Consider the following 15,993-nt stretch of genomic DNA (forward strand, 5'->3'; position numbering starts at 1 on the left):
ACAGAAAGGAAGACGACCCAGATCCAGACCTAGAGAAGAACAAATAGTAACACAACAGCCCATGGAATGATAGAGGAGAGTCCCTCCAGCTCAGGCTGGGGGTGCTAAGAAAGATGTCAGGGAGAAATGGACTCTTCAAGAATGAGCAGCAGCTTATCAGCCAAAGAACAACTGCGACCACTGTCCAGCACAAGAAGGGGTTTCCAGGAATCCAGTTCTGGGAAAATTATACATACACATACACACACGTGTGCACATATATTCACATACAAACATACACACACATGTTTGATGTGCACATGCAAATATATCTTTTTACATTTGCTTTTAATGGGCACATGTGTGGGGGGCAAAGCATGGACTTCGAAAGTAAAGAGTATGACTGGTCAAGAGTTCAACATCCTGGATGGAAAATGCTGACCCCCGCAGCACCCTCCTGACCACCCCCCATTCCCACCCACAAACCTATATAAGAGATCTGTGTTCACAAGATACTCTGTGGTTAAATGCTCTGAACTGGCTGGTGGACTGCCATGTTTGGCGGCCTTCTTAGATCCCCATCTTCCAGGTCTCTGTTCTCCACACACTCAACCCCCTAACGAGTCATTTGCTAACTTCTGGTCTTATTTGGGGAGTCCTTGGCCAAAGATGGCCTCTCCTGGAGGGCTGAGGGAAAGCAACTTGGTGGCCCGAGGAGCACAAGTTGCTGGTACTCACTCGAGCATCTGCAATCCCAGTCTGTTAGCTCGGGCGGACGGGAGTCACTATCTGAACAGACTCAGGGAAGCATCCCCCTGAGCAACCATAAAAACTGTGCTGGCTTACTTGATGATAGCACTGTGTTTGGTGAATTCACATCATACATGCTACTATTCACCTAATCCGAGCCCATGACGGACATGACTAATCTCTCATGAGACTCTGACAAGGACTCTGAGACCACCACATCCTTCTGCACATAGCTTTCTAGGTAGTGGCTACCACGTGCTACCCAGGTACACTTCACAGTGTCCATGTATGTCATACTCAGTAACTAACTCGCTTTCCATAAGCCGACTACAACATCAGATAAAGCAGGCATCCCTAGCCCCATTTTATTTATTTATTTTTTTAATTCATTTTATTGAGATAGATTCACATACCATGCAGTCATACAAAACAAATCGTACATTCGATTGTTCACAGTACATTCATCACCAAAATCAATCCCTGACACCTTCATTACCACACACACAAAAATAACAAGAATAATAATTAAAGTGAAAAAGAGCAATTAAAGTAAAAAAGAACACTGGGTGCCTTTGTTTGTTTGTTTGTGTTTTTCCTTCCCCCATTTTTCTACTCATCCATCCATAAACTAGACAAAGGGGAGTGTGATCCATATGGCTTTCCCAATCCCACTGTCACCCCTCATAAGCTACATTTTTATACAATTGTCTTCGAGATTCATGGGTTCTAGGCTGTAGATTGACAGTTTCTACAGCTTTCTGTATTTACTGCTATCTACTCCAATTCACTAGAACCTAAAAAGGGTTGCCTAAATTGTGCGTAAGAGTGCCCACCAGAGTGACCTCTCGGCTCCTTTTGGAATCGCTCTGCCACTGAAGCTTATTTCATTTCCTTTCACATCCCCTTTTGGTCAAGAAGATGTTCTCCATCCCACGATGCCAAGTCCAGATTCCTCCCCGGGAGTCATATTCCATGTTGCCAGGGTGATTCACTCCCCTGGGTGTCTGATCCCATGGTGGGGGGGGGGGGCAGTGATTTCACCTTTCAAGTTGGCTTAGCTAGAGAGAGAGGGCCACATCTGAGCAACAAAGAGGCATTCGGGAGGAGGCTCTTAGGCACAATTATAGGCAGGCCTAGCCTCTCCTTTGCAGCAACAGTCTTCCCAAAGGCAAGTCCCGTGGTAGAGGGCTCAGCCCATCAAACCACCAGTCCCCTGTGTCTGTGAGTACCTCAGCAACCACTGAGGTAGGGAAGCCCAGCACCCCTGCATTCTCCACCAGCTCAAGGGCCTAGCCCCATTTTAAAGATGTGGAAACAGAGGCAGCAGAGATCAGGTGACTCTTCTGGAGTCCCAGAGTTGGGAAGGATGGAGCTGGGGTAAAAGTGAAGCCTCTAAGTACAATCCTTTCTCCACTTGCTCCCTTGCTGCCCATGCTGGAACCTAGGAAGGTTCCCAGTGGAAACACTCTGCCAAAGCCCCAAGGCTCATTCAAGGAAAGTCCTTGTGCCTGATGTTACTCTGATTATACGAACTTCAAAACTCAGCTCAGGTGTGGGATATACTTTCACAAAGACACTGTGAGGAAGATGCATCCCCTTCTACCAAGGTTCTGAGCTTTGCACATTTTGTTTCTCTATTTCTAAGAAGGAACACAATGCCTGGCACACAGCATTTGCTCAATAAATGATTACTGAACTGAAGGGAGGGAGACAGAACCTAGCACTGAGGTTAGGGTTCATGGATTGAGAGGTGGTGAAATGCAACTAAACTAGGTAAAGAACAGGAGCCTTAGAAACAGACTGACCCGGGTTAGAATCCCCACGCAGACTAGTCATATGATAATGGGCTGCTAGCCTTCACTGAGCCTCAGTTTCTTCACCTGTAAAATGGAGAGAATAACACCTACTTTATAGGACAGTTGAGAAAATTAAACAAGAGACTTTTTAAGAGTTTGGTAGGAGTGGGAGGAAGGAGAGGAAAGGGAGAAAAGGAGTATGGCAGACAGACTCTGGGGGGACCTCAATGATCCCCACACTCTGAGGTTCAATTCCTTGTATAATCCCTCCCTTGATTGTGAGTGTGACTTGTTTCTAACCAATAGAATGCAGCAAAGGTGATGGGATCTGACTTCCTTGATTATATTACATTACATAAGACTGCCTTGCTAGTAGACTTGCTCTAGAAACTTTCTCCCTTGCTGGCACTGAAGAAGTAAGTGACCATGTTGGGAGCCCACATGGCTGGGAGCTGCGAGTGGCCTCTAGGAGCTGAAGGCGGCTCCAGTTGATAGCTAATGAGAAGCCAGGACCCAGAGTACTACAACCACAAGGAAATGAATTCTGCCAACAACCTGTGTGTGCTTGAAAGCGAACCCTTCCCCATTCAGGTCTCCAGATGAGAGCTCAACCCTAGCCAACACCTTGATCTCAGCCTTCAGAGGCACCCAGTAGGCCAAGCCTGGACTCTTGGCCCACAGAAAATGTGAGATAATAAATGTGTGCTGTTTTAAGCAGCTAGGTTTGTGACAGTTTGTCACACAGCAATAGAAAACTGATAGAGGAAGGGGAGGGTGGGGAGGCAAAGGAAAAGAAGGGAAGGAGGACCAATGGAAGCTCATCTTAAGAAATCAATCTCAGGACAAGAGGGAAGCTTCTTTCCCTTTGAATGCCAGGCAGTGAAAAGTTTCAGCTAAGGCCAACCTGCCTGTGCTTTCAGGCAAAATCTCTGCAGACTTGAGTTGAGCTGCAATTATGAAAATCCACGGCTCACATTTAAAAGGTAAGCAACTTTTCCACAACATATGGCTGAGGGGCTGGGGCTTCTGTCCTTTTCCTGTGCCTTCCCCCTTGGCATGAGTCCGCTGCCAAGGGTGCCAGTGACAACTAATTGACCTCCTGCCCCTCCTTGGTCTGCTCTGTGCCCTCAGGCCAGGCCACTGGGGCCCTTCCGGTCAGCCAAGGCACAGCTGTGCACAGCCTCCGTGCGTGCCTTCCTGGGACAAAACTCTCCTCCCAGCGCACGGGCAAGGCGTTAAGAATTCCACTGCTCAAGTTTCCTTCCCTTACTATTAAAACCAGAACCATCCCTCTCTGGAGCTGCATCCTTTGATTTCTCAGACCCAATGAGAGTTGGCAAGATTAAACCAGCCCCATGTGGTTTTTTAAAAAATATATATTTCCAGTGTAATCCACACAAAAGTACCACGGTGGGGGGGGGGTGGCAGAAAGATAGTAGCAGGCAAAAGGGAGGCCAAAGAGACCCCCACTCCCACCCCAAACCATCTCCCTCTGTTTCTTCTGAGAAGCTCGAGATGAGATTGCCGTGTGTGTGTGGGGTGGGGGTGGGGGAGTTGGGGGTGATCTTATCAGGGAAAGCAAGCTGGGCCCCACATTCCCTGAATAAAAAAGTGAGTAAAACAAATTGTCAACTCATTTTTCTTATACAGCTCAGTGTTCCATTCCCCACACTCCACTCAACCCCTTCTGGACCATTCTCAACCGTAACTCATCAAACCCCAATGTAAAATCCACTCTTACCCACAACCTGAATAATCTGGGCCAGGAGGACGCCGTCCGTCACATCTTGCTGGAGATCCTTGATGAGACGTTTGTGGCCTGATTTGGCTAAATAATGATTGGCCCAATCCGTGTAGATCTGCAAAAAAGCAAACGGGCAACTTTAGGCACCCAGTCATACTCCATCTCCATCTGAGGCAGCTGCCGGGGCCAGTGCAGCAGCCGCCCGTCTGGTTCAGGAGCTGTCCGGGGCCAGCCAGCACCATTAAAATTCAGTGCATTGTGCTGACTGGGCATTCAGCTAACCATAGCTGGGCTTCAGCCTTTTGAGAGCTCTGCCGTCAAGGCTCAGGGCAACGCTAAAGAAAGCTTCAAAACATGCAAAGACCTGAATGGGACAGGGGACACGGAACTAAACAGTCTGCTCCAGTTGGCTCCAGGATGCTTTGAGAGGCTGTGGCTCTAAATGCAAGCAAAGTCCCCCTATACCACACATACCCTCCCCCTCTCCCTTCTCATCTTTTTCTCTTTATTGAGAAACCGTATGGGGAGGTTACCACCCAACAGGCCTCTTTCAATGGGCCATTTCAGGGTAAGGAGCACTATTGAGTTAGCTGTGTTCTCATGAGCCTGGGTCCCTTGTAAAGAAGCAAAGTTCTCAAACACAGAGCCCCTGGGACTACTTTTGTGTGAATGGAGTTATTTATAGCCTCATAATCACCTCAAATTTAATCTGTTTAATTTAAAAGCCAGGCATCATGTACAATGTTGGAATTCTATGAACAAAACACAGCAAATTCCAACATTTAAACACAACATGGGTGTGCACAGCACCCTGGGAGCCAGAGGCTGGAGCACTGATGGAATCCAGAAAGCAGATCCCCTTGGGGACCATTATCAGACCTGCTACTCTTGGTCAAAGAGTCATCAGCACAAAAGACTACTTTCTTCCATACAGGCCAATAAGCACAAGAAAACTCTTCTGAGAATTTTCTCCCTAACTGGCAAAAGCCAAAGAAAAACAAAACAAACCTTCCCATCGATTCTGAGTGCTCAATTCCACGCATGTATCTGTGAGTTTACAGGGGAAGAGGTGAGGGGGGTGGGGGTATGGAGATCGGGGTGTGGTATGTGGACATGAGTATCAGCACAGTTTTTCTTTTCTTTTTTTTTTTTCCAGAGTGATAGGAACAAATGAGTGCTCAAAAAGAACTGTCCCACCTCAGTTGGTCCATATGTTAGTAGCAGCAGGTTGACATACTAATCCCCATGGTGTCTTCCTCCAAACATACTAAATTTATCATTGCATCTCCACCAGCAGGTCTGCTCTAAGTCTTGCATGTGACTCTCAGAGCAGAAACCTGAACCCTAACCCAGGCTCCTACCCTCCATCCTCTTCTTCCAAACACCATGTCCAGGGAAATTTCACACAATAAGGCCCTGCCCCTCAGGCTCCTGGAATAGGAACCAAGGAAATCAAGGCCCTTTTAGGGAGGTGGCTTCTCTGAGGACTCTGCCTGGGAAACGTGAGGGCCCCATCTCAAGAAACAGTGGGTCTAAGCTGCACTTTCCAGTTCATCAGGAGTGAGAACAGACAACTCCTGTCCACTGCCTGCCCACCTGGAAGATCTGTCCTCCACCTGAGAGACCCCCAAGAAGAAGAGGCACATTTTGCCGTACTGTCCTGTGTCACATCTCATCCCATGGTATCCAAATCTTAAGTCCAAGTTAGTTCCCTTCCCTTGTGACTTCCGAATTGTCAGAGACCAAAAATCCAGCCAGGCAAGATCATTTTCAATTTTGCAAGCACAGAGGAAGGTAAGAAAAGTGGAACACCCTCTTGGTAATTACAGAGGCCCATCTGAAATTTAAACGATCATTAAATGAAATTGTTGGAAGGAAGCAAGGAAGCAAGGAGGGCGGGCAGGCAGACAGGCAGGCAGGCAGGCAAACATTAAAAGGGAAAGAGGTAGACCCGGGTTCAAGTTCCTGCTCTGTGGGCTCCACATGAGTAGGCATTTGGTTCTGGTTTGTTCACTAATGTATCCTAAATACCTACAATAAATAGCATAAGGTGCAGCAGATGTTCTCAATACATAGCAATGGATGGAGGGGTGGAGGGATGGGGATGGAGGGGTGGAGGGGTGAGGGGTGAGGGAAGGAAAGAAGGGGGGATATCAAGTGAACTACTTAACCTCTCTGAGCCTAAGTTTTCTTATCTGCAAAATGGGAACAATACCATCTAATCAGTCATGGTGAGGACTGAGTGAAATTACATATTTGTTATTTTGAAATGAAAAATGCCCTACACAGAGTAGGAGCTTAATAAATAAAAACTAACACATATAGTACTTACTATGTGCCGGGCGCTGGTATAAGTCCTTTACAGCTATTAACTCATTTGATCCTCACTCTGTGAGGTAGATACTATTATTATGTCCATTTTTTTGAGGAGAAAATTGAGGTCTAGAGAGGTGAAGGACTTGTCCAAGGTCGTAAGTAGCACAGCCATAAGTGGACTCTAGAGTCACATGGAAGACAACTTAAGTGGACAGACTCTTGAGTTCGTTAGGAACTCTACAACACTGCCTCTCTGAATACAAATATAAGTACTAGTTAAGTCATTCACCCTCTCCTGTCACCCTTCTTCTGACTCTAGGCTCATTTCTCTATTCAGTTATGTTCTCAATGAAAGAATTAAAAACAAAGAAATTGAAACCTAGTTCTACCCCTTGCTCTCTGAATGCTCCTGGGCAAGTCACCCAAGTTTTCTGGTTCGGTTTATTCAGTTTTCAAGTAGGTATAATAAGGCCTACCTGAAAAGGTGGTTGTGAAGATTCAGGGAGGTACCATATGGAAGCCCTTAACTGACCCTCAGCAGGGCTCAGGAAGAAGGCAGTGGAGTGAGGTGGTAAAGAAGAGGGCTTTGGAATAGACGGACTTGCTTTAAATCTTAGCTGCTATGCTGTGCCCTGTGGCAAATTACCGGGCCTAGAGTCCCCAAATGCTACGAGAATAATGATGTTTACATCATTGGTCTATTATGAAGATGAAATGAGCTCACGAATATAAAGGACACAGAATTGGCACATGCCAAGTGCTCAGCAAATAAAAGCTACTACTTAGAAATTTCACTACCAGTATTTTTAAATGGGCAGGGACAAAGCCAGCCAAAGCCTCTATCCTGACCCTCCAGAACAGAGATGACTCATGGACGTCCTCCCCGTTTCCTTGACATGGCAGAAGTTTGAGAGTTTGGAGCATTCCCTACCTGGAATCACAAAGTGCGGCAGACACTGTAAAAGAAAAGCAGGTCAGAAACAGGCCAGGTCGGTACGCAGAACGAGGCTTCCTTCCCTAATGAGGAGGGGAAACACCCACACAGCTCTCTGAAACACCCTCGGGAAGGAAGGGTTCCTCACCAGCCTCACCTGAGGGACCATGCAAATATTCTAAAGTTTAAAGCCAGATATCCCAAGAACATCAGGTGAGTTGAGACGGGGACACAGATGAGGGCACTGCTGAGTGGGAGGTGATGCTGGAGCCTCATCCCAGTCCCTTAGTAATTGAGGGTACTTGAAAATAGATGGGATCGCTCTAAAACCAGCCCTCTATGTGGAACTGCAAAATCCCACAGGAAACCAAGCTTAAACAGTTTCCAACAAGTATAGACACACACACATGCACATGCACACACACACACATGCACACAACATGGAGCCATGCTGAGGGCACAGAGAACTTTTCAAGGCTATAGTGGTCAGACGGTTATGCCAGTGAAGTGAACTTCTCTACTCCAAGCTGTTTAAAACAAGAATTCGTCTCTCAACTCCAATCAACCTACACACTACTGCCAAATGAATTCTCCCAGTACACAGCTCTCATCTTATCACTTGCTCAAAAAAATCATCAATGGCCTCCTACTTCCCCCTGAATTAAAGGCAAACTTTTTACACAGTGATTCAAGACAGTCTATCATTCATCTTCTCTTCCCCAGAACGAACTCCCTAGCAGGAGAAGTAGTGCATGTGAAGTCACAAACAGAATTTGGGATATGACCCAGTTAAGTCTGCCCCTGGCCCCGGGTAAGTGAATTTCTATGACCTCAGTCTTATTCTCCATATTTGAATTATGCCAAATATATTATAAGGCAGGGGCTGGCAAACTGTGACCAGGGCCAAATCAAACTGACCACATATCTGTTTTTGAAGACAAAAGTGTTAATGGAACACAACCACACCCATTAGCTATCTATGATAGTTGTGACAGAGACACTTTGGGACCCACAAAGCTGAAAATATTTACTATCTGGCTCTTTGTAGAAAAGGTTTGCCAATCCATGTTAAAAGGACTAAATGCAATAATGTGCCTATGCGTACCAAGGGCTCGGTAGTAATAATTGTATACCTCCTCCTCTGCCCCACTATACCGTCTCCATCTGGGGCCACTGTCCCCACCCTACAAGGCTCAGTCCTAACACCAGTCCCTTTCTGAAGTCACCCCTTCTTTCCTCACCTTACCCTCAGCTGCGTATGATCTTGGGACCCCAGAGAACTTGTATACTGGCACCACCTCACAGTCACAGGCACACTCATCTCAATCCCAACACTAGATTTTAGCAGAGACTGCGCCTCACCCAACTTTGCACCCTGGTACTGCCTCACAGGAAGGCTGCCACAACAGCAAGAGGCTGGTAAGTGATTGCTGGTTGAACTGAGCAGAGAAAGGGCAAATCCTTGGGAACTGATTACACTTGAGATTTAATGTGGGCTCGCAGCAAATCCTCAAAGCAGAATCTCTTCATTGATTGAAAAAAAGGAAGGAGCAGGGAAAATAAATCACTCCATAGCTCAAGCTCATTAATCAGGAACCATTTAACCATTTAACAAGAATCATTAATTAACCTGAGTTTCCCCTGCCCTGCCCCCAGCTCTCAACTTTTTGAAGAAGCGAATACAACAAAACACCTAGATTTATTTTTAAAAATCAGTTTTCAAGGGCCATGCTAAGCCTTGGCATAAACTCAGCCCCACCTCCTTTGCTCACTGCTCCAGTAGCTTGCGAAATGAAAATCACTCTTCCGAGGGTCACCCGTAAAAGTAAACTCACAGTATCCTTAGTCATCAAAGGCAGACTTCCTGAAGTTCATCGACTCAGCAAAATTGACCAATGTGTGTTCAAAAGATATGAAGCAAGGGTTAAACCTCACAGGGCTTTCTGTCCAAGCCTTGGTCATCCAGAAAGAATTTCTCCAGAACCTCTCATTCCCCAAAGTTCTCGAGATTTCAGGGCTGCTATTATTTTTTCCCAGGATTCCATTGATCCTTGACAGTAGTTTGCCACCAGTATCAAAGTATCTGTGAACTTTCAGTAGACACTGACATGACAGAAGATCCCACAGTAGGAAAGAACAAAACCATCATCACCTTGCCTACCCCAAATCATCACGCCATTCCCAGGAGGAAGGCCCTAGAATCATTTCCCTAGTATCAGAGAAGGAGTCTGATAGAGCAGCTTTCCCACTCTGATTCCTCCTCCCTCCTCACCCCCTGGAACCAGTGACTCAATCCAACCAACCTCCAAGCTCCAGAAGCACCCGGGGAGAGAAAGGAGCTGCTGTCAGAGCCTTCAAGAGATAAAAGGGGGAAGGAAGGCAAAGACAGCTCAACAGTGAATTCATTTTGATTCACTTTGTTACCCCTGACAGAATTTCAAGGAGTGTGTCATTTGTTTGCTTATAACTTCCACATCGTTCCATATCAAACAGGCTGAAACCCAAAGGGGGATATTTTGACAGATCAATTGGGGTAAAAAAAAAAAACTGATTATTAGTTGTAATAACAAAACTAATAATTGCACCGTGTTAAAGCAACAGAGATAATAATGTTGCTAAGTTTATACGCAATCAGCCATCAAATGAAGGTGGGGTAGTGCTCTGAAGGAATCCAAGAAAAATTCCACAGACAACTGCACCAGAAGTCCTGGAATGGAGCCATAACAACCAAACTATAAATCCAGACCAATACGCCAGGCAGCCTGATGGATCCGGAAGGCAGCGGATAGCATCAGGACAGCAGTTCCAAGAGAAATAGAGTAAAATGTACTTCTTGGAAGCAAATGGCAATGCAAAGACTGAAGATTAAAGTAAACCAGTCATTGACCAAGGGAGGTGGTTTCCAGTCGATTAATTGTAAAGGGAACGCTACTGCTTGGCCTCAGATCAAGAAGCCTCATTCTGGACTTCAGTCATAACAGCAACATAATATAATTTCCATGACTGAGCAGTATGTGGTTAGATAGTTTAGATATGATTGCTCTGAAGTATAAAAATGATATTGCAAGAATAGTACAGAGTGGTCACCTTGTCCTTGAATACCACAAAGAATGTCACTGATTATTCAAAATGTGGCACTTGTTATCAAGAGTAAAGCTAGTGGCATTTATTTTTTTTAAATTCAGTTTTATTGAGATATAGTCACATATCATACAGTCATCCGTGGTGCGCAATCAACTGTGCACAGTACCATCATATAGCTGTACATTCATCATTCCGATCTATTTTTTGAACATTTCCCTTATACAAGAAAAAGTAAAAATAAGAATAAAAAATAAAAGTAAAAAAGAACACCCAAATCATCCCCCCCCACCCTATTTTTCAGTTAGTTTTTGTCCCCATTTTTCTACTCATCCATCCATACACTGGATAAAGGGAGTGTGATCCACAAGGCTTTCACAATCACACTGTCACCCCTTGTAAGCTACGTTGTTATACAATCATCTTCAAGAGTCAAGGCTACTGGGTTGCAGTTTGATCGTTTCAGGTATTTACTTCTAGCTATTCCAATACATTAAAACCTAAACAAAATTCCATGTAGTTATGGTATTTGAACACACGGTACGAGTTAAACTGTTCAGGAAATATGGATCCTGCACCAAACAAACATCTCTTCCCCTGGTCTCGGATGCTGAATTTTTAAAACACAGTCAGTATCGCCCTTTATCCTTTGGCCCGATTTGCCCTAGTCTTAACTAGATCTGCTTCATTCATATCTCTAATTGAAGTCTGAACTCTTTTTGAGCTTTTTTAACAGTTGCTGTATGCACAAATACTGACATTCATATCTGCCTAGCTCTGAGTTTCAGGTGGTGACATTCATTCTTGCATCCTCACTATCTAACAAGGCACATGGTATCTCCCGCACAGGTGTCATGTGTCCACATAACCTTTTAGCTGCAGGGAAGTCCAGGGGATGGGGAGAAGTGAAATTAGCTGGTGGCTTTTTCCCCCTCCCCACCCTTTCTCCAACAGACTGTCATATAGCCTCCTCTCAATGTACACCCCCGCCTTGTGATGGAAAAACCACTGCCTTATAATAGTCAAATGGGTGAAATGATGTCCTCAGTCCTATATGTTGGAGAAAGAGGTGGAACACAGAGCAAACCTTTTGCAGGAGGCCACTTAGCATGTCAGGGGCTGAGCCTGCCACGCTCTGGATTTTCCCCTGGTTTTTTCAGAAGAGTCCAGTCTGTCCAACATCCCTGGAACTCCCCACATGTCCATGCCAATGACCCTGCTTCCATCCCCACCTCTGCAATCTTCCGATGCACTGCTCATGTAATGACTGGCCTTTAATCGCAAGGGCACAGCAGCTACAGTCTTGGGTGCTGTCGGACCAGGGTTGAACTCTGACCCTTGGAGTCATTTCCCCTCTCTGAGTGTCGCTGTCCCTCACTTGTACAGTGGGATATACAAGGTTATTTTACCGATTAAATGAGATCACGTATGTAAGAGGTTAACACAGCATCTGGCATGTAGCAAGTGTTAAACAATAATAGTTATAAATATTCAAATTAACAACCACTCAGCCATCTAAGCTTGGGGGGAATAAGTCATAAGTCATTCTAGATTGCTGAATGGCTATACTTCTGAGAGTCATACAATTTAACTATTCCTTTGGGAATCTTTCCCAAACGGATTATAGTGATCCCTGATTTTAATGAACACAATTTAGCTTTTTCTTGATGGCTCACAGACATCATGCTGTATAACAGTGCTTTGTGGTACACAAGGATGTCCTTAGGGCCTGCCGAGTGGCTGTGCCCTCCTTAAAAGACCCAGACTTTAATGCCTGCCTTTCGAGTTCTCACCTGGCTTTCTGGGTCTAGCCAGGGTTCGGCCACTCACCAGGGGTTGGGAACCTAACATTCATCTCTGTAGCCTCCATAGCACTCAGCTGAGTGTCTCCTACCTACCAGGCATCAAATGGAGGCTGGTTTGGTGAAAAAAAATACGAATAAATGACTTCAATTCCCTGAAATCAGTTTTCTCATCTGTGAGATACGGTTGCTGGCTTTAGTGGTGGCGGCAGACACGATGGTTAGAGCATGAGCTGTGGAGACAAAACGCCTGGGTTCAAACTTGGCTTCCCACCCACCAGCCATGTGTCCGTCCCTGAGAACAACACAACCTTTCTGTGTCTCGATATCCCTACCTGTTAAATAGGGATAATAAAAGCACCAAGCTCAGAGGTTTGCTATGGGGAGTAAATGTGATAACATACAAAAATACTTCAACTGTACTTAGTACAAAGTAAGTGCTCAATAAATAGCCCTCATTACTGTTTCAGCAGCAAAACCTTTGTAAAAGCCAAACCTTTCATGGAATCCCAGTAGCAACGGATGCCCACAGCTCCTGAACTGCACACACAGTTTTTGTAGGAACAACCAGAAGGCGGGATGATTTTGAGGTCTCCAAATCTAACCTTCCATTGTACATGATCTAACTGACCCTCTCTTTATTTTTGACAGAAGCCATTTAGCCAGTGTTCATGAGGGCCTACTTCCTGCCACACATGGGGCTCAGGACTGGGAAGTCAGAGGGGACTGGGACATTGCTCCTGCCCTAGGAGACGACAAGGAGAGAGCAGACAAACTGTGCAGCCCCACTGTTAGCAAAGGGCTCAAACAAAGCATCACTGAGATATGAGGGGGCTCCAGGCTTTAGGCAACCATTTCCCAGAGAAGGTGACATTATGGAGAGACCTGGAATGGCTGGGATTTCCCTAGAAACAATGCCCTTCATGCCTCTTGGGGCTTGTTGCGCTGTCAGCCCCTCTTTAAGACTGCCAGTTCGGTGTGCTGTTTGAGTTCAAATGTCTGAATTTGAATGTTGTACATGCCCTCCCTTATTTTCCTATTTGGTCTCAATTTAAAGATCACTTCCTCAGGGAAGACTTTCCTGAGTACCCTCATCCCCTCGCTGTGGCCTCAGATGGCACTGGGCCCCCTGTTACATGTTGTCATAGTTTCTGTCTTTCTTCTTTTATATCATCCATCAAATTTGTAATGAATTATTTTTGTCTAAGTATTTATTTAGTGTCTGTCTCCCCCCTGGACTAGAAGCTCCAAGAGAGCGAGGGCTCTGCATATGCTCACCAGTGTACCTCAGAACTAACATAGTGCCTGACACACAGTAAACCTCAGGAAACATTTGTCCAATGACGAAATGGATGACTATAGAGATACACGGATGAGTTCTCTCTTATTGCTGTTCGCATGCCTACTCGTAGTAACCCTTTTGCAGTTTTCACTGTGGGGTTAGAAACTATACATGTTAAAATTGTGTGTAAAGTAAGAGAAAGTTTAGTTCCAGCAAAAGCAGAACTTTTTTCTCAAGGAACATAACAAGTAGAAAGATTTTGTGGCACCTCTTTGAGCTGCTCTGAGATTCAGGTGGGAAAGCTTTTTGGCTTTCAGCTGGTCTTTAGCCAGGTGAGGCTGCTGGAAAGCTGAGCTCTGCATGGCTGGGTTCTATATTTCCCACCTGAGCACACACAAAGGCTCCAGGCATCACCAACCCTCCCTCTTCACACAGGTTTTGTAAGGTGGTTAACATGAACTTATTTACACCAACAGGTATAAATACCTTCTGGATGCAGAAGATGGTAGAGGGGGGAAGGAGGAACCGACTCCGAATGAAATCCTTCTGATCAGCAGTCACATACCTGCCTGCTCAACCACCAAAAGAAACTCTGAAATCCATTCACAAGCATGTCTGTTTCAAAGGGACACACAGCCAGTGACTAGAGAGGGGCAACGGTCATCATTACCCTGGATTTCCAGCTTTCTCCACATCCTGCACCATTTTCCTCCTACTTCACCTCTGAATGTCAAGTTACATGAGTTGCTTAGGGCTGTGTGCACATAAGCCTTCATGCATTAAACAAACATTGCCTGAATGCCTACCCTGTACTAGATTCTGCCCTTGCTCCAGTCTTATCTAGAATAACAACTATCGTTTTCCCAACATCTATGGTGAATTAAGAGAACACCTTCTAAAGTCAGACCATTTTAGTTCCAAACATGCCTCAACCATTTCCCAGCAGAGGGATCTTGGGCAAGTTACACAAACCCTCTGAGCCTCAGTTTCCTCACCTGCAAAGTGGATCAACTACCTCTTCAGGTCACTGTGAGGTGGAAATGAGATAATCTACATAAAAGTTTTAGAACAATACTTTGCATAAGGCAAAGGCTCAAAATAATAGCTAAGATTACAATTACCATGAAGACAATGACCTGAGAGGTGACGTGGGCACACTTCCCAAGCAAGAAAAAAGTGAAACTAAACTCTTTTAGTTCCCCCAACTCACTTGCGAGGAGGGTATTATTCTCTGTTTTACAAATGAGGAAACTGAGGTTCCGAGAGATGAACTAACTTTCCCAACATCGCATGGCAATTAAGCAGGGTTTGACAGCAGTGACTCCGGCTCCTAACGATGCCGCTGCTGGTGAGGGGCATGGAGGACTGAGGGTGACAGCAGTGTGGGAATGCAGCAAGAGCAAGGCTTACCGCACAATAGCCACCCCAGTGTCACCCTCTACTGTCCCTGGGAACAGAGCCGGCTGCTTGTCACTCGGGAGTAACAGATCCAAGAGGGGAGCTGATACCTTCCCATGCACTAAGCAAACTCATTTTTGCAACAATGTCACTGAAATAAAAATAAAAATATCAATATAATGTGAGTTACCATGACGGGCTGTAGCCAAATGGAGAAATACGACACAGAAACTAAGAGTTCCCCCAATCTGTCAGTCTGAAGGAGGGCAAGGCTGGCCTGGGACCCTGTGCAGCAAACACTGGGGCTGTGCCTGGGAAAGTCCCTACAGCACAGCCACACAACAGTGCCATTGTCTGTCAGGAACACGAAAAAGCTGCAGATGGGTGTGCACAACTCCAAAGATTCTGAAGCTGCCTTTAGAAAAATAAACTAGGCTGATAAATATGTGGAGAGGGACTAGCAAAATCTTAAGGATGAGCCAGCTTACTCTGCATCTTGGGGGAACCCAGTTTCAATGCTTAGGATCCTCCTCTCTTGCCACTCTGCTCTCCTGGGACAGGCCCTGGGGAATTGCAACACTCTGCACCACACCACACAAAGCACCTCCCCATCCATTTCGTCACTTGATCACTACTACTTATGTGCGAGGGGATATGCACGTCTGTGGAGGGCACACTGTGTGCCAGGTGTTTTGTACCTGTGATCTCATCTATAATCTCACCCCACTAGAGTGACAGCTCCAGGAGGACAAGAATTCTTATCTGTTTTGCTCATTGAATTTTTCCAAACAGCTGCAACAGTACCTGACGAATAATCATCTCCATTTTACACATTGCTAATAAAAGCTGCAGCTTGTTTGACCCAGGCAGCCTGGGCCCACTGCACCTCTCACAACTGCAAAGCAAGTCTC

General features: G+C 45.6%; 1 protein-coding gene across 10 annotated transcripts in view; it reads right to left on the minus strand.

Moving 5' to 3' along the window:
* NAV2 (neuron navigator 2) overlaps nucleotides 1-15,993 on the minus strand; it is a 747,149-nt gene that overhangs the window by 275,429 nt on the left and 455,727 nt on the right. For 7 of the 10 annotated variants that reach the window (XM_037839250.1, XM_037839257.1, XM_037839249.1 and 4 more), the window contains exon 2: nucleotides 4,267-4,384. In XM_037839250.1, coding sequence (XP_037695178.1) covers nucleotides 4,267-4,384 — 118 coding nt within the window. Of the gene's footprint in view, nucleotides 1-4,266; nucleotides 4,385-8,765; nucleotides 8,964-15,993 lie in introns of those variants that run through there. The other 3 variants (XM_037839256.1, XM_037839255.1, XM_037839252.1) reach the window with 2 other exon arrangements.

The sequence above is a fragment of the Choloepus didactylus genome, chromosome 6 (genome assembly GCF_015220235.1).
Source record: "Choloepus didactylus isolate mChoDid1 chromosome 6, mChoDid1.pri, whole genome shotgun sequence".
In the NCBI taxonomy this organism is placed as follows: Eukaryota; Metazoa; Chordata; class Mammalia; order Pilosa; family Megalonychidae; genus Choloepus; species Choloepus didactylus.